The sequence below is a fragment of the Aethalodelphis obliquidens genome, unplaced genomic scaffold (assembly GCF_003676395.1).
Source record: "Aethalodelphis obliquidens isolate GAN/ISIS:26980383/991018 unplaced genomic scaffold, ASM367639v1 scaffold49, whole genome shotgun sequence".
Taxonomy (NCBI): Eukaryota; Metazoa; Chordata; class Mammalia; order Artiodactyla; family Delphinidae; genus Aethalodelphis; species Aethalodelphis obliquidens.
In genome coordinates this window covers 15,339,370-15,363,570 of record NW_020837993.1, presented here as the reverse complement: position 1 = coordinate 15,363,570, position 24,201 = coordinate 15,339,370, and the positions used below count along the sequence as shown (strand labels likewise).

General features: G+C 36.3%; 1 protein-coding gene across 6 annotated transcripts in view; it reads right to left on the bottom strand.

The window, feature by feature from the left end:
* The window catches only part of UBE3A (ubiquitin protein ligase E3A), a 97,464-nt gene that overhangs the window by 64,043 nt on the left and 9,220 nt on the right, over nucleotides 1-24,201 (bottom strand). The window contains exons 2-4 of one of the 6 annotated variants that reach the window (XM_027083255.1): nucleotides 5,090-5,153; nucleotides 2,281-2,400; nucleotides 694-902 (exon numbers count right to left, since the gene is read on the bottom strand). The exons of 1 other annotated variant lie outside the window; for it this stretch is intronic. Coding sequence is in view for 2 of the 5 variants with exons in the window: in XM_027083252.1 (XP_026939053.1) it covers nucleotides 2,281-2,300 (20 nt within the window). In the remaining 3 variants the exon portion in view is untranslated. Of the gene's footprint in view, nucleotides 1-693; nucleotides 903-2,280; nucleotides 2,401-3,639; nucleotides 3,661-5,089; nucleotides 5,154-24,201 lie in introns of those variants that run through there. 4 more of the 6 variants (XM_027083254.1, XM_027083252.1, XM_027083253.1 and 1 more) reach the window with 4 other exon arrangements.

Sequence of the window (24,201 nt, the reverse complement as noted above, 5' to 3'; positions counted from 1 at the left end):
TTTCTTTTTTTTTTTTTTTAATATACTGCTGCTATTTTAAGTAGAAATACTGAAAATTCTAAGACGCTAAGAAGCCTTTTATTTTCATTTTGGGGCATGAACCAATTTTGCCTACCCCATCATGCTGTTAAAAATAAATTCCTGTTACTCTATTCACTTTTACAACCAGCATCAGTCAATATATATTGTATTAAGGTGAATCAACATAATACTGATTTCTAACACTTCTAATTCACAAAACAGGTAAAATATTTTTTAGAGGTCAAAAGCTAAATTTTCAAACTGACATTACAAGGACTTGATTTGTAAATTTATAACTGACTTGAGACTTCAAATTCTAAACAACTTTTAACAAGAGAATCTTAAAATCAGAGCCACCAGAAAAGAAAAGAATCTGTTTTCCATATTTCTTAGATTTTAAAAAACTCACTTCTTTATCAGACTTTCAAAATTACCCCTCACTGCAGTGGTCCAAGGACAAGAATGCAAAAAATAAAAATAAAAAATAAAAAAAAAATCCAGCAGCTCAAATATTTATTTTAGATCTTCTTTGCAGTATATTTACATTTTCAATTTTGCACAAAATGATATTAGAACTAAAAACTGGGGCATGCTGGAGGTGGCAGTGACTTGGCAGTGACACAAATGCAAAAATTTCACTCCACCCTCTCCCCCAGGGAGCAAGCAAATCACCTTTGTGACACACCTGGTCTCCACCAGCCTTGTGGGTAAGTACCCCAAGATTGCTTCCAAACTTGTATCTCTCAGACAGAAGAGCTAAAAAGTGATGATAACCCCATGTACCAGCTGACTCATTTTTGAAAGTGCGACCCTCCAGCATCAGATGTCATACTGTAAGGAGGCAGAGCAGGCTTGCAAAACAAAAAATAAACCTGCTGGCACTAAGGGAAGAGAGGCAGATTAGAAGCTTTCATACATGTAGGCGGCAAAACTTTCAAAATTAACAGGGAAAGAGAGAGAGGGGAAAAACTGAGGACACAATGACAGGGAAATTAAACTACTACTGCAAAAAGGTAAGATACAAGCAAGAGGAAAAACAAATCCAAGTCTCAGAAGCACAATTTTTAACTGCTGCAAAGTTTTGAGATTCTGAAATGGGATAGAGGTTAAATACATCAAATGGTAACTACATTCTATTTTCCAAAGTCTATTCTCTAAACAAGAGGATATGTAAACATTAGCACCAAAATGTCATGAAATTACTGTAAATAAACTAGATCACTTAACATTAACATATATTAACGTGAGCTACCAAAAACCACTTTAAGTCAAACCAAGTAATTTAAACCAATTCAGTCAACAAGAAGAACAAAAGAATAAGGACTGAAGATTATTACCTTAAAACGATCTATCCTAAGTCTCTTAAACAGAGTTAGCATAATTGTTTTTTACTCAAAACAAAAATTGTTTTTTAATCAGAGAAAGGTGAATATACACTGAACAAATAGAAGCACCTTTTACCTTACAGTGAGCAATAACAGTACCTGCCTGAATAAATTTCTAGTCATTCTGCTTATTGTATTCTGTTTTATTCTAAATATTCTAAATAATTAGAATATTATTTATTCTAAATATTTTACTAATTTTCTAAATAATTTACTAAAGAATATCCTAAAATTAGGATCCAAACTCTCAAAATTATAAAATACCTAAGATCTAACAATAGTTTCCAAGCTTCAATTTAGCCCCTGAAGAGTCTCTTTATTCTTTACTCTCAAGTTCTTGGAAGTAAGGATCTGGTACATATTTTAATTTTACCAAATTGAGGACATATAACCAAAGGAGAAAAAAACCCAAAAAGTATTGACTTAGGTTAACCTAAAGTTCATCAAAATAACAAATCAGAAAAGAGATTTCTATGAGGTCCAGCTTCTCTAGCCTGCAAGCCAAGCCCTTCTACTGTAACTCTCTAGGAGACAACTATACTAGATTTATTAAAACTCTCACCACGTAAAAAGCACACTTTAAAAGGCATATTAAGACTTTTCTCATAGTTTTTTTTAATGTTCATAATAAAATGTTTATTTAAAAACTAGAAACTTTTTAGAAATACTTTCCTGTTTATTCATACAGATAGGTCTGGGGAAAGGGCACAAAATATTTTAGGAAGGAGATTAAATGGAGAAACAGGTCAACTCTTAGGTCCACTATTCTTAGCAGGCAGTATTCCTGCCAACTGTACATTTTCTTCATTTTTTTTACAGCACGTATTTTACAATGACAGCCTTTTAAAGGCTGTAAAATAACATTCAAAATTACCTTTTACAAGCTGTGGCCATTCGGTGACATCAGGGTGATCACAGCTTTGAGTCACTGATTAAAAACAGGTTGTCACACCAGTCTAGCTGCTAACTTGATCTGAGCGTAGGTTTAATAACTCTAATAAATTAAACAAATCTTTAGTTAGAACACTTTAATATATAAACCCAATTCATTGTTCAAAAATAATCTTCAAAGGTTCAAATTAGGTGCCAATGCAACAACCATCAGAAGAGTAATTATAGAAATGCTTTTAAGGACTATTTTCCAGCATTTTTTTTTCCTTAATGATTTCTTCACTTGAGAAAATATAATAATCTCCTGTACTTTTATGAAATGTTACAGTTTACAAAGCACTTTGGTCAATGGCATCTTAAATCTAAAGATAATTTGGGCTCTACCTATTCAGAGCAGATACTATAGAAAGAATTTAAAAGAAGAAAAAGAAAAAACCAAGCAGCCTTAGAGTGATTAATTGACTTGCCCAAGATTTTAGTATTAGCGTTGAAGCCAGGACTAGGATTAAAAACCCAGATATACTGACTGCCTATCCAGAGTTAGTATTCTGTGATTTTATTTAGTTTTGCTATAGAGTCTCATGATTTAAATATATGAACAAAGATTTAAAATATGGATTGACACCCCACCATTACAATAATTTAAATGGGACTAATAGTAGTACAGTTTTCCAGGTAGTCAAATGCTTAATGGAACAGTTATACACCCACACCCACACAGATACACACATTCTCACACACACACACACACACACACACACACACACACACACACACCCAGTCTATTCCTACTTATTCCATATTAAAATAGGATAATCTAACATTAGCCAAAACTCCTTGGGTATTTCATGAAAACATGTTCTCCACATCAGCCATAAACCCACTAATATTCAATTTCATGAGAGAGAATGGCAAAATATGAAAACATTTCCTCCTCCTTCAACCTAGTATCTTTTGATCCTCTGACTTGGCCTTAGCTGAACTTTCCTGATTCCTGATTATCATGGTTCACATTTATCAGGCATCCTAATCACACTGTAGTTTCAGGCAAAGATACACATCCAAAATATCCCAGAATCAAGAACTCATGTCCTGCAACTAGTTTTTCCCCTGATGATTTCCCTACCAAACTATATATCCCGGCCAAATCTGAAAAGTGAACTGAGGAAAGATGAGAAAATTAGGAAAGAAAAAAAAAGATCCTTGATAGTTAACACCTTCCAAGTGACAACAGACAACCACAGAAGGTGGTTTACTGCACGGATCCAGAGCCCTATATAAAATAGCAAGTTATCTGAGAACCCTAAGAGAAGGGATGAAACATCAATGCTTGAGCCCATACCTCTGCAGCCTATGAACTTGGGCTTCAAATTCAGATAAGGGTGAGAGTTTGCCTAAGAATACATTAACTTCAGGGGACTCCAATACAGGCATACTTCATTTTATTGTGCTTCACAGATATTGTGTTTTTTACAAACTGAAGGTTTGTAGCAGCCCTGCATCAAGCATGTCTATTGGTGCCATCTTTCCAACTGCATTTGCTCTCTTCATGTCTCTGTGTCACATTTCGGTAATTCCTGCAATATTTCAAACTTTTTCATCATTATTATATTTGTTATGGTGATCTGTGATCAGTAACTTTTGATGTTACTACAACAACTCGCTGAAGGCTCAGATGATGGTTAGCATATTTTAGCAATAAAGTATTTTGTAATTAAGGTATGTACATTACTTTTTTAGACATAATGCTATGGCACACTTAATAGACTGTAGTATAGTGTAGACATAATTTTTATATGCACTGAAAAGCCAAAAAATTCACCTGATTACCTTTATCTGCCTTATTGCGGTGGTCTAGGACTAAACCTGAAATACCTGAGGTATGCCTATAACTGGGATTTTTAATATATATATTAAATATATATATTAATATATATTTAATATATATATATAAAAATATATATTCAAATTCCCCAGATTTTCCTATCATAGTTGCATGTTTTCTAATAAAAACCTAGAATATTCCTGAGGTCATATGGGAAAGAGGTAAGGCGCCCCTGAAATGAACAGTGTTTCCTGTGGGGTCCTCATAAGACTAATAGTGTATGTGGATTTAAAAGCTGCAAGTCTAACTTTCCAACCTGTAAACATAAAAATGAGAAAGTCAAAATACCTTTTAACTGATTAATTAATTGAGATGAATTAATTCATTAAAGAGCTACGTGTATTGTGAAAATTACTGAGGCAAGTCCTCTCTTCTAGACCTCCGTTTTCATGAGGTCCAGTGCTCCACAGAGCAGAGGTTCCAGAGTCAGTCTGGATTCAAGTCCCTGTTTGGTCACTTACTAGATGGAAAATCTTGGGCAAGTTACTTAACCTCTCCAAGCCTAAGTATCCTGATATGCAGAACTAAGATAACAGTAGTATCTATTTCAGAGGGCTGTCATGAGGATGAACAAACATATATATTGTTCACAACAGTGTCTGGCACATAGTAAGAGCCCAACAAATGGAAGCTATTATTAACTCATAGCCTAACAGCCAAACTTACCCTCTCAACCTTCTTATGCAATTATTTTACTTCTCATAGCATACTAACCTCTTCTAAAATTCTTCAGAATCCCACCTGGATTCCTCATACAGTCTACCTGGTAGCACAGTGATTTAGCACCTAGCACATGCTTTAAAAATAGCAGACACCCAAATTTGCTGAATACATTTGTCATTATTCTAACCATGGCATTAAGATATACATGCAATTTTGAATTCCAAAAAATAAAACGGAAACATACCATATTTCGCCAAACTTCTGAGGAGCTGGTGAATTCTAAAATCAGGCTCTTACAGATTTTTAACCTAAAATATAAAACACCTCACTCAATTCTTTTTACACAGACAACTGGATGGACAACTTTCATAGAAAAAATTTTTTCTAAAATTTATTATAAAAGCAAATTCATTTGTAATACTTATGAATATCCAGAAACATATTAAGAGACAAATGCCCCTAATGCTGTTGCCAGGATGCATGGAAAGGTGGTTAGGCAGGCCCTGTGGTCTGAGTGCTTTCAGCTGGCAGAACCATGATACCCATTTTCATCCAAAGAACTTACTGCTTGCCGTTTCTTTACTCTTCCCTCCCTCCAAAATGGCTGAAAATATATGAAAACTGTTTAACTACGTGCCTGTAATTCCTTCAGATACCTACAGCAATTAAGCTTTTAATTAAATTCCCTATGCTGAGGACCTGCTGTATTAGGTACATATATGGGCATCTGCCCAACTACCTCCTGAGTAGCAGCCTTTGGCAGGTCCCTTGACCTGTAAGTCTTAGGTGTCAGGTTGTTGTAATAGAGAAAATATTTTTAAAGTATGTAGGACAATGCCGCCTGGAGCATAATAGGGCCTCAGTGTATGGTAGCAAATATTATTTCTTAAATCAAACATTTCATATATCTATCAGAACTTAACTTATCAAAAACCAAATTCTGAAGCTTAAAGCATGCATCCAAATAATCACCGTAAATTCTTAACTCATCTGTATATTATCAGAGCATTCCTCAGTTGAACAGGAACTAAAGTCTTTTAATACATTTCCTCTTACTGCATATGAAGAAACCAAGTCCCCCACCAAATAAGGAAACCCACCCAGGTTGATGGCAGAAAATGAATATATTATACTGCATATAAATATTTTTTTAAAATTAACCAAGTGTTAAGAGGACTGAGTCTCAAACTCTGTTCTATAATACAATCACCTAAGGAACCTGTAAAAAATGCAGATACTGGGCTTCCCTGGTAGCGCAGTGGTTGAGAGTCCGCCTGCCGATGCAGGGGACACAGGTTCATGCCCCGGTCCGGGAAGATCCCACATGCCGCGGAGCGGCTGGGCCCGTGAGCCATGGCTGCTGAGCCTGCACGTCCGGAGCCTGTGTTCCGCAAGGGGAGAGGCCCGCGTACCGCAAAAAAAAAAAAACAAAAAATGCAGATACTTACTTGATCTCAACCTCCAGAGACTGTGATTCAGTACATAAAATGGGGGTGTGTGAATCTGTATTTTTAACATACATTTCAGGTGATATGCATACCCCAATTTGAGAAACTTTGCCTTAGAAGATTAGGAACACATAATCACAGAATGTACCAAATCTACGAAGATATAGGATAAGTAACAGAAACTGTAAGCACCAGAAATGTTACCTGCACACTTGGCAAATTTAACCATTAGCACTCTTACACCAGACCTAGTGCCTTTATTTTATTTATATACACATTCCTTTCCAACAGAGGGCTCAGTCTAATAATCTAATAAGAAAGGAATCAAATAATAAGAAATGCCTATAACAATCCACCTGTCCCTGTAACGTTTTCACTTACCCTTAAAATAGCCCATCTGCCTGCTCTCTTTCTCTCTCCCTCTCTACACAGGTGCATACATATTATTATTACATCTGTCATGTCCTTTATCTCCTCTCCAACAGCCTATTTCCTTCACCTCCTTGTAACCCTAGGTCAAACTTAATTTCAGACTACCTTTTCTATCACTTTTTTATTGTGTCCACTCAGCAATCTTGTTCTCCTTTATGCCATGTTTATGGTGTCTTAAATTTATGGGAAAGCTACTTGTTGAAACTCATTAAGTTTTGTACATTTGTAAATTTCACAACAAAAGACTGTTCCAATAACTTTCTTGTGTAAATTTTCCTGTCTTTAGGCTCTCCTCATTCTAGTCCATTCTGCAGTTAGACTAAAATTTCAAAACACTGCTTTCATATAGTACTTTCAACATAATTCCCTCAACTCCATTAACTCTTTACAGTACCATTTCCTTACTCTCCTTCCTTTAACTGCCAGAAAGGCCTGAAAACGGTTAGCTCAGATGCTAACATACAAAACCTTCCACATACTGAAACTTTTCTTATAAAAGTCATCATCATTCTTATACGTCCCAAATCCTGTGGCCTCTTAATCCTACTTTTTCTCTGCAGCATTTCACACTGCTAACCATTTCTCACCCCTCCTGGACTTCCATAATGCTGTACCTGCCTGTGTTCTTCTACCTCTGACAGGAACTAAGTCTTCTGCTAGTTCATCTTCCTACCCCTCAATCATAGCCACTCTCCAAGTTTCTATCAATAGCCCCTTTTCGGAGGTTAAGAATTAATTTTCTGTGCAATGTCATCATCCATTCCTATAGCACCTCTCTATACTTAGGATCCCTAACTCTACATCTTTAAGCCTTCATCTCTTGAGTCATAAGCCTGCTACTCTCAATTACCAATAGTACACATGCACTTGGTTGTTTCATTAGCATCTAAAATCAAGCTCAATTATTCCCAAAAAACGTACTCCACTCTGAATGTGCCTAATCTTGTTGTCCTACTAGTTACAGAATGAAAAATATTGGTGCCATTCTTTATTATCTCCCCCTCATTTTTATTTAGCCTAACCAATGTATGGTTTGATACTAAAGGTCATTCAAAGAATGTCTACTAGCTAAAACTAATACAATGTTATATGTCAATTATAACTCAGTTTAAAAATATGTTTGAGTGTCTACTAAGTGGATGAAGACATAGTGGTAAAGAAACTAGACAATCTTGTATCTCCATGTAATGGGGGAAATGCGCACAATAAAAACCACAATAAACTAGGTAACTGCAATGCATAGTTAAGTGTTGTGAAGAAGAAATCAGGATATGGTTAAGTGTACATATACAGTACTCTGACTTAGTCTGGGGAAAAAGGAAATACGTTCTTCATGAAGTAACATATAAACTGAGCTTTGAGGCATGAGCAAGGTTTATCCCAGACATATTAAGAAAAACCGTGGAAGGTATAACAGTACCACTGCCAGTCCAGTCACCCATTAGAAAATTCTGAGTCATATTCTAAAGAGAAGGCCCCTCTCTTTGCAGTACAACAAACCGTTCACCCAGTGCTATCAATTCTACCTCAGAAATTCCCCCACACTCCAACATTGCCCCCAATTATTCCTTTGTGGGCTTTGTTCCAGAGTAACATTTCCTATGAAACTATACAAAATTTGGCCAAAACCTGCCAGTCCAGCCTCTTCTCTCAGACTAGACCACACTTGTAGAGAACACATATATCATTCATTTTTATTTTTACACTTCCAGTGCTTGAAAATGTTCACAAAATATACTTCACAGGATAAACATCTTATGAAGAGGAAAGTTTTCTTTTACATGACTTGCTTTAGAGGTCATTTAACTAGTGAATACAAGATTAAAAACAAGTTGTCTGATTGTAAAGGCCATGCTCCTTCCCTTGTACACTTCTAATTTATACCCAAATCCTGTAAATTTTTTCTTTGAAATATCACTTGCATCCTTTTTTCCCCATGCATAGTCATGTTATAGATGCTCATTACTTCACCTAGTTTTACTTTTTCCTCTATCCTTGACTCTGCCACTAGAATTATCTTCCTAAACACCCAAATTTGGCCATATCACTCTCATACTCAAAATCTATACTTTCCCAATGCCCACAGGATAAATTTCAAACTATCATATGAAGTCCCTGCCACTGGCTTCCACCCATTCATACAAGCCTTACTGCCCACTCTATGACATCATTACCAAGTACTTGACCTAGTCCCATCATTGGATTACTGGCTATCACATACTGGCCATCTGTATTTCTAATTTCAATGCTTCTGTTTCTCACGACACTTCACTCAGAAATACTTCTCTCTCCTTTGCTAACTTCCACCCCCCACCCACCTATTATGCCCTGTTTAAAAAAACTCTACTCATTTTAAAGGCTGTATCTCACAAAGTGCTCTAAGCTCTTCTGTAAATAACCAGTCTTGTCTGGGAACTGTATGTTCCTAATACTATAAAATAATTTCTTAATTTCCACCCTAAATTTATTATTTTATACATTATAGCTATCTGAATAGGTTTCTCAGTGCCTCTAGCTGTAAGCTGGTAGAAGGTAGTGCTCATCTCATCCATGTTTATTTTCATAGTAATGGGGATTGTTTTCTTGACACCACACCTCCCTCTACAAGGAAAAAAAAAGGAATAAGGATCATGGCCTGACAAAGGATTCTAAACTAGCTCCAAATGCAATTCATGGATGCACAAACAAGGGTATCCTTTAATTCCAAATTAACACAAATTTAACCCAATGCCAATCTAACAAAAGTTTATTTTGAAGGTCAAACATGTAAGAATAACCATGAAACTTTCATTTTTCTCAAAGAAGAATAATACCTCTCTCCCAAGAACTTGTTCTACCAGGGACTAAAGCATAAAATATTTTAGTATAATTAAAATCAATACAACCCCTTCAAAAAACTTTGACAGTATCTATTAAAACTAAATCATTTAGTTTAGTCATTTACCCTATGACTTAAAAATTCCACTAAGTACACATCAAAAAGAAATCAGTACATATGTTCACTAGAAGACGTTCAGTGGAATATTGAGAGTAACTATATTCTTAGTAGCCCCAAACCAAAAATGACTAAAATGTCCATCAACAGCAAAATGAAAAACAAAATATAGTTGGCCCTTAAACAACCCAGGTTTGAACCATGCAGGTCTACTTCTACGCGGATTTTTTTTTTCAGTAAATACATTAATACAGTACCACACTATCTGCAATTGGTTGAATTCACAGATACAGAAATGTAAAGTTCTCAAGGCCTACTGTAAAGTTATATATGCAGATTTTCGACTATGCAGGGGATGGGTACCCCCAGCTCCTTACCTAGTTCAAGGGTCAAGTGTACTATACAGAAATTATAAGCAACTGACTACAGCCAACAATGTAGATGAATCTCACAAATGTTATTTGAGAGAAGCCAGACACAACTAAATGTGACTGTTTCTAATTACATAAAATATAAAAACAGGAAAATCTAATCTATGCTAGTAGAAGTCAGGATAGTGGTTACTCTTGGGGAAAGAGAGGTAGTGACAAAGAGAGCACAAGGGGCTTCAGAAGAGCTGATCTTGTTTCTTGATCTGAATGCTGGCTAAACGTGTGTGCTGTGTGTGTGAAAGTTAAACAAGCTACGTGCACATTTATACACTTTTGTATGTGTACTAATACTTCAATCAAAAGTTTATTTTAAAAAGCACAGTACAGTATGAGCATTAGCTAAATGTTTAAATGGAACAGAAAGTTAAGTCCAGAGAAAGATCCAAAAGTATATAAGAGTTGCTTCTAGTCAAAAACAAGAAAACTGGACAACACATGAAACAGCTGTTTTCAGACCCTGGATAACAGGCAGTGTGAGACTGATCCATGAGAACGAACAGAAATGAGGTGAACCCTTCCAATGCTTGAATTTCTTCATGGAGGAGGCTTTCCAACCTGAGTCAATGGAGGGGAAACCCAGTCAGAGGACAGCAGTCTCACTGAGGTAAGAAGCAAGAGGTCAGAGTTGAGGCTGAAGTGGGTGGAATTTTTAATAAGACAGACTGCCACAGAGGGGAGCTATGCAGAGGAAAGTCCAGAAATCTGTCACTTGGGGGTCCTTTCGAGTCTGCCACTATACACAAAACTGCATGAATAAAGGGAAAGACTATATGAAGCCGGGGAAAGAGGAGCTGTGAGCTGAAATATCCCCAGTGATCATACAGGACTAGGAGATCCCTAAGTTTCTCCCAACCAGAGTGAAGAGAATATGCTGACACTGGGGACATTTAGTAGAGAACTAAGAAGGGCCATGCATTTGTAGTAGCTACCAGCCTTAAAGTAAAGCCTTCTCTAGATACACCCTAATAGAGCCTTGAAGGGATCAAGCTGACCAGCGAGTTACTTAGCTCGCTGGCAAAACAAAGTTTAACACTTTAAAAGACAACAAAATTCAGCCACTCAACAATAGACTATAACAATGTTCAGTATCCAATAGGAAAGTACTAAATATGTAAGCAGGAAAAGACGGCCCATAACCAACAGAAAAACCAATCAATAGACCCTGAAATGAAAGAATTGATAGAATCAGTAGACAAGAACTTTCAAACGGCTATTATAAATATGCTCAAGGATTCAAAGGAATACATGAAAACAAATCAAACGGAACTTCTAGAAATACAAAAAGTAAATAAATATATACATATTTATATAAATATATAAAATATCTGAAAGTATTTGACCCTGCAGGGGGAAAAAAAAGGACAGTGAAATACAAAACAAAGTAAACTAAAGCACAGAGAGACCAAAAAAACTAAAAATGTTAATGACCTGAAGATAATATCAAATAGTCTAACGTTATACATATAACCAGAGTAACCCTGGAAAAGAGTGTAGAAGGAAGAGAGCTAACTTTAAAAAAATACATGTGAAGAAATAATGACTAACACTTTTCCAAATTTGATGAAAACATAAACACAGACCAAAAAAACAAAACCAAAGACTCAATAAATCCTAAGCAGGATAATCACAAAGAAAACCAGCAATGAAGAGAAAATCTTAAAGAAAAGCCAGAGGTAAATAAAAAGACTTTAAGTACAGGGGAAGAAAGATAAGTATAACCGCAGACTTCTCATCAGAAACAAATGCTGAAAAAAAAATTTGTCAACCTAGAGATATTTATCCCTTGATATATCACTTATATATCAAGGGATAAATATCCTTCAAAATATGAAGATAAAGCTCTATACATCTACCAGAATGGCTACATCAAAAAGACTGACAGTCCCAAATGCTGACAAGAATGTAGAGCAACTGGAAACTCTCATATAATTGTTGGTAAGAGTGTAAAACAAAACAACCAATTTGGGGAAAAGATCTGGCAACTATCCTATAACCCAAACTGCACTCCTAGGTATTTAGCCAAGAGCAAAGAAACCACACATATCTACACAAAGTCTTTCATACAGCTGTTCACTGAAGGCTTTTCACAACAGCTAGAAACTGAAAATAGCCCAGGTGTCCCTTAAGAGAAGAATGTAGTTACAAACTACTGACACATGCAGTACCATAGATGAATTTCACAAACATTATGCTAAGGGAAACCTTATATAAATAAGTACCATGATTTATATTTATATGGAATTCTAGAGCAAGCTAAACTAATCTATGTTAAAGTGATCACAACAATGATTGACTTAGGGGTGTGGGTAATGTGGGGGCAGAAAATGGCTAGGAAGGGGTACAGATTCCATAACTTGATAGGACTTTGTGTTGCAAAGCTGTAAGCATTTGTCAAAACACATGGAATGGTATATGTGGCAGACTGTATATTCTAAAGATGGCCAGCCACAATATAATCCATCCCACATGCTCTTCTTACAAGGTTAACATTGGCATTCTCCCATCAGCTGGTAGGGTCTATGTGACTTCTTGAATTTGAGCAGCCTCGGTGACTTTCAATCAAGAAAGTACGGTGGAAGTGTGTGCTCTTTTATAAGCTAGACTTTTGATGCTAGGTTATAAAAATGCCATGCACTTCTGCCTTGGTCTCTTGAGATATTACTCACTCTTGGAACGTAGCCACTCTACAGTGATGAAGCCAGCCACTTGGCAATGAAGCCAAGCAACCATATACAAAAGCAACATCTAAGTGTTCTAGACCAGAGCTCCAGTTGAAGTCCTGACAGCCAGCATCAATATCCAGATGTGTGAGCAAGACTTTAGATGATAACAGCCTCAACTTATCAGGTAACCTCAACTCCAGCTCACATGCTTGAAGTCAAGACAAGCTATCCTTGCCAGTCTCTGCCAAAAGTACAGATTCATAAGCAAAAGAAATGACTGCTGATGTTTGGGGTACAATGAGTTTGGAGTGATCTGTTAGGGAGCAATAGATAACCAGAACAATATACTAAATTCAGTTAATAATACTAAATTTAAATAATACTAAATTTCTAAGTTTTAGTTGACTATATATGATGACTATATGACTATATATGATGAAGTCAAGGATGAGATATTCTACTATATATGATGAAGTTAAGGATGAGATGTTCTAACATCCACAACCTACTTTGAAAAGCATCAAAAAAAATAAGACAAATTAATAGATGGATAGATATAAGACAGTAAATATAGTAAAGTGTTAATTGTGGAATTACATTCTGGAATTATTTCACATCCATGTAAGTCTGAAAATTTACCTAATAAAATGTTGAAGAGTGAAATAAAGTCATTTTCATACAAATAGAAGCTGAAATATATTTTTGGCCAATAGACCTGATGCTTTCGAAATTTTTTAATTCTTCAAGTAGAATGAAAACAACACCACATAGAAACTTAGGTCCATGAAAAAAGTCCACACAAATCTACACAAAGGAAAAGAAATGAAAATGGAAAATATGGGCAAAACATCAAAGAATGCTGCTTTTCGTTTTTAAATTTCTTTATAAAACAACTGACTGTTTAAAGAAATAATCAGAAATTCTATTCGGGAATTAATGGAAGACTACAATGGCAAAAAGGTAAACGAATTTATAATGTATTAGAATTCTTACATTATACTCTAAGAGGTCTAATTTTGAAGGCAGACTGAAATAAACTAAGGTGCATACTGTAAATACTAGTGCAACCACTGGAAAAAAAACAGAGGTAGGTATAAGCTAATAGTGGAGATAAAACAGACTTCCGAAAAAATGCTCAATCCAAAAGAAAGCAGGAAAGGAAGAAAAAAAAGAAGGTAGTATAAATGGTACAACTAGAAAACAAATAGTAACCTGGTAGTGTTACTATTGAAAATTACAATAAATATAAGTGGACTGAACGCTCAAATTAAAAAGCAGAGATTGTAAAAAATCCAAAAAATGCAACTATACACTATCTAAAAGACTTATTAAATATAATGCCATATAAGTTGAAAATAAAGAGACAGCAAAAGATATAATATGCAAACACGAATCCTAAGAAAGGAGAAGTAGCTATATTAATACCAGACAAAGCAGACTTTAGGACAAGGAACATGACCAGAGAACAGAGACATTTCTTAATGATAAAGAATCAATTCATCAAGGAGATCTTCCAGTCCTAAATGTGAATGCATCTAATAACAGAACTTGAGAATATATGAAGCACGGGGACTTCCCTGGTGGCACAGTGGTTAAGAATCAGCCTGCCAATGCAGGGGACATGGGTTTGATCCCTGGTCCGGGAAGATCCCACATGCCACGGAACAACTAAGCCCATGAGCCACAACTACTGAGCCTGAGCTCTAGAGCCCACAAGCCACAACTACTGAGCCTGCATGCCACAACTACTGCATGCCACAAGCCTGCATGCCCTAGAGCCTGCACACCGCAACTACCACATCCCGCACGCTCTAGGGGCCCACATACTGCAACTACGGAGCCCGTGTGCTGCAACTACTGAAGCCCACCTAGAGCCCGTGCTCTGCAACAAGAGAAGCCACCGCAATGAGAAGCCCGCATGCCACAACAAAGGGTAGCCCCCACTCGCCGTGACTAGAGAAAGTCCACGCGCAGCAACAAAGACCCAACGCAGCCAAAAAATTAAAGAATAAATAAAGAAAATACATGGAAGCAAAAATGAAGAGAAGTGAAAGAAAAGATAGTGGGTTCACAACTATAGTTAAAGATTTCAACATTCCTCTTGTTAATTAATAAAGTAAGTATCCCCCCCGAAAAAAAATCAGTAATGATACAGAATACATGCCTGTCTAAAAAAGGACCTGTATCCTGAAAAGAAAAAGAATGTGCAAAATATTTGGATACTCACAAAAGAAGACATACATGTGACCAATTAATACATGAAAACATCATTAGTCATCACGGAAATGTAAATTAAAACCACAATGACACTGCACACCCATTATCCGGCAATTATTTTTTAAAAATAAAAACAACATATTAGCAAGGTATTAGCAAAGATGTGGAGAAATTGGGACCCTTGCAGGAAGGTAAAACAGTACAGCTGCTATGGAAAATGGTATACTGGTTTTCAAAAAAATTAAACACAAAATTACTAGATATATTACATTCCTAGATATATACCCAAAAGAACTGAAAGCAGGGACTTGAAGAGATCTATTTTTAACACCCATGTTTATAGCAGCACTATTCACAATAGCCAAAGGAAGGAAGCAACTCAAGTCTCCATCAATGAAAGAATGATTAAACAAAATGTGGTATATACACACAATAGAATATTATTCAGCTTTAAAAAGGAAATTCTGATATATGATGTAACATGGGTGAACCCTGAGGACATTATGCTAAGTGAAATAAGCCAAAAGCAAAAGGACAAACATCATATGGATTCCACTTACATGAGCACCTAGAAAAGTCAAATTCGTAGTCAGAAAGTAGAATAGGGGCTGGAGGGAGGAGGAAGAAACTGGGGGGTTACTGTTTAATGGGGATGGAGTTTCAGTTTGGGATGATGAGCAAGTTTCAAAAATGGGTTAAGAATGATGGTTGCACAATGTGAGTATAATTTATGCCACTGAACTGTACAGTTAAAATGGTTAAGATGGTAAATTTTATGTTATGCATATTTTACTACAATTAAAGAAAAAGAAACTGCAGTGGGATACCACTACACATCCATAAGAATGTCTGCAATTTATTTGAGAGTATCAAATGCTGACAAGGATTTGGAAGAAACGGAACTCTCATACGTTGCTGGTAAGAATGCAAAATGGTATAACCATTGGGAAAATAGTTCATCAGTTCCTTATAAATTTAAACATAAAACTACCACACACTTCCCTGGTGACGCAGTGGTTAAGAATCTACCTGCCGGGCTTCCCTGGTGGTGCAGTGGTTGAGAGAGTCCGCCTGCCGATGCAGGGGACACAGGTTCGTGCCCTGGTCCGGGAGGATCCCACATGCCGCGGACCAACTGGGCCCATGAGCCACGGCCGCTGAGCCTGCGCGTCCGGAGCCTGTGCTCCGCAACAGGAGAGGCCACAACAGTGAGAGGACTGCGTACCGCAAAAAAGAAAAAAAAAATAACCTACCTACCAATGCAGGGGACATGGGTTCGATCCCTGGTCCAGGAAGATCCTACATGCCACGGAGCAAATAAGCCCATGCACCACAACTACTGAGCCTGCGCTCTAGAGCTCGTGAGCCACAACTACTGAGCTCGCATGCCACAACCACTGAAGCCTGTGCACCTAGAGCCTGTGCCCCGTAACAAGAGAAGCCACCACAACGAAAAGTAGCCCCCACTCGCTGCAGCTAGAGAAAGCCCACGCACAGCAATGAAGACCCAATGCAGCCAAAAAAATAAATTAAATAAATGAATAAATAAATTTTAAAAATAAAAAAAAGATAGGTGCACTTTACTGGATATAAATTCAGTACTTCAATAAACATGATTTTTTTCTTAGTTTATGAAAACAATATATAAAAAGATGGTAATTTAAATCAGTGGGGAAAGGATCCCTTAGGTGGTCTAGAGCAGGGGTCCCCAACCCCCGGACCAGTACTGGTCTGCAGCCTGTTAGGAACAGGGCCACACAACAGGAGGTGAGCGGCAGGCGACCAAGTGAAGAAGCTTCATCTGCAGCTCCCCATCGCTTGCGTTACCGCCTAAACCATCCGAACCACCCCCACCCCCTGTCCGTGGAAAAACTGTCTTCCACAAAACCGGTCCCTGGTGCCTAAAAGGTTGGGAACCGCTGGTCTAGAGAATTAGCTGCCCAAGTGGGGATATTTAGATATTAGAACTTAGAAAAGTTAGATATTTTCACACAACATCCAAACATATGCCAAATGCAATCCAAATCTAAACCTAAATCATACAATATTCAAAAAAATGCTGAATGTATTCAGATCTAAATCTATAAATCTAAATCTATAAAGTAACCTCATAGAAGTCCTAGAAAATATGAGATTTCTGTATTATCTTTGTAAGCATGGTGAAACTCAGAAGCCATAAAGGATAGATAGATTTACCTATATCAAAAAATTCTAATTTCATGACTAGATACTATATAATAAGCAATGAGGTAAATCAGCAGTCCTACACAATGTGCTGGGAATGAAACTTGATTAAAAAGCTTTTTTTTAAAGAGTAATTGATAGTATCTATCAAATCTTTAAGCTGACATAGCCTCATGGTCTAACAGTCATTTTATAGAAATCTACCTTACAGAAATAATATGTACCATTATTTGTAATATCAAAAATTGAAAACACGGCTTCCCTGGTGGCGCAGTGGTTGAGAGTCCACCTGCCGATGCAGGGGACATGGGTTCGTGCCCCGGTACGGGAAGATACGACATGCCGCGGAGCGGCTAGGCCCGTGAGCCGTGGCCGCTGAGCCTGCGCATCCGGAACCTATGCTCCGCAACAGGAGAGGCCACAACAGCGAGACGCCCGTGTACCGGAAAAAAAAAAAAAAAAAAAATTTTAAACAACCTAAATTCCACAATAAAGAGTTTCAAAATATATTATGAACTCTGAGTTAGTTTCCTAGTTCAGTTCTAAAGGCTGATAGAAGTCAAAAGATTGATAGTCTTCTATCAAGTTTACTTCAGGACATATGTTCCACATCTAACATTCTTTTCCTTTCTTGAGTTTTTTCTTTTGCTTCCCTTTCCACCAAGCTGATACGGTAAAATTACCTGTAGTTATGTGGGCATGTGATACCACACATAGATTTAATGCAGTAACTAAAAAGTACTGTTCAACTCCATACTTTCAGTTGTTCTAGCCAAAACCTCAGTGTCATCTTTTACTCCTCCCTTTATTTCACACTTATATCTGACCTATTACCAAACCCTACAGACTATAATTTCAACACGTATCAATAATTCAGCCACTTCTCACCAACCTGATAGGCCTCACCTTGTCCAACCCACCGTCATCACCTCCTATCTGTACTGCTGTAATAGCCTGCCAACTGGTCTCTTGATTCTGCCCTTCTCTTTCAACCTACGATCAACATGGCAGCCAGAGTGATCTTGCTAAAATCTAAGTCAGAACTTTCCACTCTGTTCAAAAACCTTCAATGGCTTCCCATCTCACTCAAAGGTAAACGTCAAACTCTTTATTATGACCAAATGATCTGCATCCTACATTCCCTTTCTGACTCGATTTCCATCATTAACTTTTCTACAGCCCCACAGGCCACCTCACTGTTCCTCAAACAGATCAGGCACTCTCCCACTTCAGTGTTTCCTTATTCACTACACTCTTTGCCTGAAATGCTCTTCCCCCAGTCATCCACATGGCTAGCTCTCGCATCTCCTTCAGTTCTTTACTCAAGTTATCATCTCAGCGAGGCTTTCTCTGGCCACACTAAAATTTGCACTCATCCCCTGCACTCTCAAATACTTCATATACCACTTCCTTTATTTTTCTCCTTAGAAGTACTATGCAACATACGATATATTCTACATATCTTGTTTTTGATGTTTATGATCTCTCTTTCCCTACTAAGTATAAGTTCCATGAAAACAGGAGTTTTGGTGGATTTTGTACACTGCTGTCTCCACTAGCACCTAGAAAAATGCCTATGACATAGTAGGTGCTCAATAAATATTTGCTAAATGAATGAGGTAGATGCACATGTAACCACTCACATGGAAAAGATTTCTATAACAAATAGTTAAGAGGGAAAAAAAACAAGTTGTACAGAATACAAGTTCAGGACAAAAATCTATACACAAGCAATGAATAATCTGTAAATAAAATTAAGAAAAATTCCATAAGCAATAAAATCAAAAAGAATGAATCTTAGTAATATATAAAATACATTTCTTTTGAACAGAATAAGTGTAAGACCTGTACAACGAAAACTACAAAACACACAAAAAAAGTAAAGACCTAAACAAACAAAGACATCCCATGTTCATGGATCAAAAGACATAATACTAAGGTAGCAATACTCCTCAAATAGACCTACATATTCAACACAAATCTTATCAAAATCCCATCTGCCCTTTTTGCAGAAATTGACAAGCTAACCCTAAAATTCACACAGAAATTCAAGGAACCCAGACAGCCAAAAAAAGAAGAGCCAAGTTTGAATATTCACATTTTACAATTTCAAAACTTACTACAAATCTACAGTAACCAAGAATGTGTATTAATGGCTGAAGAACAGACATACAGATTAATGGAAGAGAACTGAGAGTCCAGAAATAAATTCTTACATTTATGGCCAGTTGATTTTCAACAAGGGTACCAAGACAATTCAATGGGAAAGAATAGTCTTTTTCAGCAAATGTTTCTGAGACAGCTGGATATCTATATGTAAAAATAATAAAGTTGGACCCCTACCTCATATAACACCATATGCAAAAATTAACTCAAAACAGATGACAAACATAAATGTAAGAGCTAAAACTACAATACTCTTAGAAGCAAACAGGTATAAATCTATATGACTGGTCAGACAATGGTTTCTTATTGTGTTGGCCAAAAAGTTCATTCGGGTTTTTCTGTAAGATGTATGGAAAAACCTGAACAAACTTTTTGGCCAACACAATAAATAACACCAAAGACAACAAAAGAAAAACAAACAGGACTTCACCAAAATTTATAACTTGAGTGCCTCAGAGGAAACAATCATGAAAGTGAAAATACAACCTTTTGGGGGAAAATACTTGGAAATCATATATCTGATAAGGGACTTGTATCCAGAACATATAAAAACGCTTAAAAGCCAACAATAAAAAGAAAAATGACCCAATTTTAAAACAGCAAAGGATCTAAATAGATCTCTGAAGATGGACAATTAGGGCATGAAATGATGATCATTAGTCATTTAGCAAATGCAAATCAAAATCACAAAGATGCCTTCACATCCACAAGATGGCTAAAATAAAAGGGACAGACAATTGGTTTGGCAAGGAAGTAATTAGAAAGAACCTTCATATACTGCTGATGTAACTGTAAAATAGTGCAGCCACTTTGGAAAAAAAGTTTGGCAGTTCCTCAAAATGTTAAACACAGTTAGTTAGCTAAGACCCAACAGTTTCACTCCTAGGTACTTACCCAAGAGAATGAATTTATATGTCCACACAAAAGAGCTTATATATGAATGTTTGTAACATGATTCATAATAACCAAAAAATGGAAACAATCCAAAGTTATCAACTGATTACTGAATAAACAGTAAGTGTATACTCATACAATGTAATACGAACCTCCAAAATATCATTTAAGTAAAGGAAGACATACACAAAAGGACATATATTTTATGATTCCATTTATATGAAACGTCCAGAATAGGCAACCCATAAAGTAAGGAAGCAGATTAGTGGTTGCCACTCTTCAGGGGCTGAAGAAGGAAAGAATGGTGAATGACTGCTAACAGGTACAGGGTTTCTTTTGGGGATGATGAAAATGTTCTAAAATTAGATAATGGTGATGGTTGCCAATTGAATATACTAAAACCCACTCTAAATGGTGGATTTTATGGTATGTGAATTATATCTCAATTAAGTTGGAAATTATAAAAAGTGTATGGAATGATTTTTTATAAACCACCCCAAAAAAGAATAAAACTACAAGTATCTGTTACACAGATGTATTTGTTTGGTATTCACCAGATGTTTTTATGTTTTTCTACATTTAAATTGAACAACAGTTAAGTTTTGGAATTGGCTAAAAAAGGAAGAGAAAACTTTCACTTCTTTTTATACTTTAAAAATACGTATTTTTTTCTGTATTTCCTTATTCTCAAAAATAATTAATTCTACACACCAATATTTGAGGGGAGGGGCAACCAACCATGACATATAAAAGGCTCTCTGGAAATATGAAAGTTCTAGGATTTCTGGTTTTATGATTTACAGGAATAACCTAACATTTAAAATTGAGGCCATGCTGGCAAATCTCGGTGTATGGTCAGTTTATATACAGGAGTAAAATTTTAGGATCACAATCACTGTGCATTAGAAAAGAACGGAACTCTCTAATGTGACCCTTGGCCCTCCCCTCTCTCTGGGTTCTGTGAACATTTTCAAAAGTAAACAAACTATGCTTATTTACCTGTCTGAAAAACTATAAAAGGTAAACCCATGATCTGCCAACATTAAAATGCTCTTTCCCCAGTGTTTACTTAAGTGTTTATTATGTGACTTACTAGCAGTGAGAGAATCTTATCTCAGTGTAGATCCCAAGTGTCATCTATGGAAAGCCTTTAAAAATTCCAAAGTACCAGAATTATTTCAATTTCCTGACTTTAATTATAAATCACTTATTGCAATCAACAATTCCATGATCTGAAAACAGAAGCAATGTGCCACACACATAGTCCCAATGACTTATTATTCTGAAATTTTCCTCTGGGTTCTTTCTGCACAATAGTTAAATTGAGTTCAATCTTACATAGAACTTAACCGAAAATTAAACACAGAATTACATTAGTATTCAGCGCACACACAAAAAATATTTATAATGCAATATACTAAAATAACTAAAGGTAGGTGAGTTTTCCTAGAAATAATCATGAACACTATTTTATGTTTAATTTATTACATTTCATCTATCAAATGTAGCATCTAAAGTCATAAAATCTGAATTAAGGATAAAAGACCATTAGCTTCTAATTTAACTTCAAAATGCTTTTAAAAATTCACAACATATGGGCTTCCCTGGTAGCGCAGTGGTTGAGAGTCCGCCTGCCGATGCAGGGGACACGGGTTCGTGCCCTGGTCCGGGAAGATCCCACACGCCACGGAGCGGCTGGGCCTGTGAGCCATGGCCCCTGAGGCTGTGCGTCCGGAGCCTGTGGTCGGCAACGGGAGAGGCCACAGCAGTGAGAGGCCCGCATACCGCAAAAAAAAAAAACAAAAAATTCACAACATATAATTTTAAGTGAACTAGATTGCATCTGTTAAAAGACAGAAAATTGTTTTTCTAAAGACCATCCATACTCGAAGGACATAAATATTAAACATTGAGAACATTTAATATTCTATTAATGTCTAGTAAAATACTAAAGTGTAGCCTAATTACGAATTTTCTTTTGAGCAGTTACCAACTGGAGTAATATTTCTCTAACTGGAAAAAAAATGCAATTCTGATCAATCAGTAAACATCCAACACTGACAAATGCCTGAAACTGCACGTGAAAAAAAAATGAGACCGACATTTGTTTTTCTCATTGAATCTTCAATTCAAAAGTAATTATTTAATATCAGTTGAGCTAAGTACTTATCCAGGAAACACAGAATTCAATAACCATACCATACAAGAAAGCCCTAATACTAGTAAGTACAAAGAGATTCTAAAAGGAAGGCTTCCCTGAGTAATATTTAGGCTGAGCCCTACAGGATGGATAAAATTTGTTGGCTAACTGTGTTCTAGGCAGACTGAAATGCACTGGGCAAAAGGTTTGCAACAAGGAGCCTGGATAGTTCAAAAAACTGAAAAAAAGGCCAATATTGTTAGGTGGTTCCAAAAAAAGGAGAGTGTGAATGAAATCTTAGGAGGCAGAGAGAATCCAGATCAGATGGGACCTTGTAGACCAATTAAGGATTCTGCATTTTATTCTAAAAGCCACAGAAAGCCAAAGAATAATTTTAAACAGAAAGTAACAAAGTTAGACTTGTATTTTTAAAAGTTCACTGGAAAAGACAGAATTGTTGTTTATAATAATCTAAAAGAATTATAAACTAATAAAACTGATGGAGTTCACCCAAGTTAATGGATACAAAATTAACATCAGCAATGATCAAATGTAACAGAAAAAAGATCCTATTTACAGTGCAAAAAAATATGTATAGATCAAATATCTAGGAATAAATTTAACAAGGTATGTATAAAAGGAATTTAGGAAGAAAACTGTAAAATACAGAATAAATGGCAAGATAAACTATGTCAATTCTCAAGTTAATTGATGTATTCAATGCAATTCCAATTAATATCTGCAAACAAACTTGATACACTGGTTTTAAATTATTATGGAAGAGTGAAAGTCTAAGAATAAAAGTTCTGAAAATGAATAAAGGAGTAGGCTTTGACTCACACTTCAAAGCTTAACATAAAGCTATTTGAAATAAAACAATGTACTACCAGTGTTTAAAAAAAAAATTAAAATCAAACCCAAGCATTTGGCAGATGATACAGGTGATATTTAAAAAATTTAATGGGGAAAAGATTCAATACTTAATGTTGGGACAACTCGTTTTTCATTTAAAAAAAAAAAAGATTCCTAATTCCCTCCCAGATGGACCTAAATGCAAAAAAATAAACAACAACAAAAACCTCTCAACTATTTGCAGACAATATTAAAAGAGATTTCTTCAATAAAAAACAGAAATCATAAAAGAAAAGACTCATGAGCTTCACTTCAAAAATTGAGATATATCCCAAAAGAGAATATCACAAAGGACAATAAGTAGGGTTTTATATTTTATTCTTATTCTGATAACTTTCCCGGCTGCATCATAAAGAATGCTGGATGAGATGATCTCCAAGATCCTTTACAACATAAATGTTGTATAACACGTTGTCTCTTACTTTCTTTTAAACCATTTCTTTATGAAACATTTAAAACATACAGAAAATAATAAAATTCATATCCACATATCCACCACCCAGAATAATCAAGGAAATGCTAAAATGAGAGTAATATTTTGCTAAAATTTCACACTCATCAAATTTGCAAAAGTTTTAAAATCTGACAATCTCAAGTATGGGCTAGGATGCTGGAAAAAGAAATGTCCGTACACTGCTGATAAAGTATATACTGGCATAACCGGGCTTCCCTGGTGGTGCAGTGGTTGAGAGTCCGCCTGCCAATGCAGGGGATACGGGTTCGTGCCTCGGGCCGGGAAGATCCCACATGACGAGGAGCAGCTTGGCCCGTGAGCCATGGCCGCTGAGCCTGCGTGTCCGGAGCCTGTGCTCCGCAACAGGAGAGGCCACAACAGTGAGAGGCCCACGTAAAGCAAAAAAAAAAAAAAAAAAAAAGTATATACTGACATAACCATTTTAGAGAAGAATTTAGCAACATCCAGTAAAGTTATTCA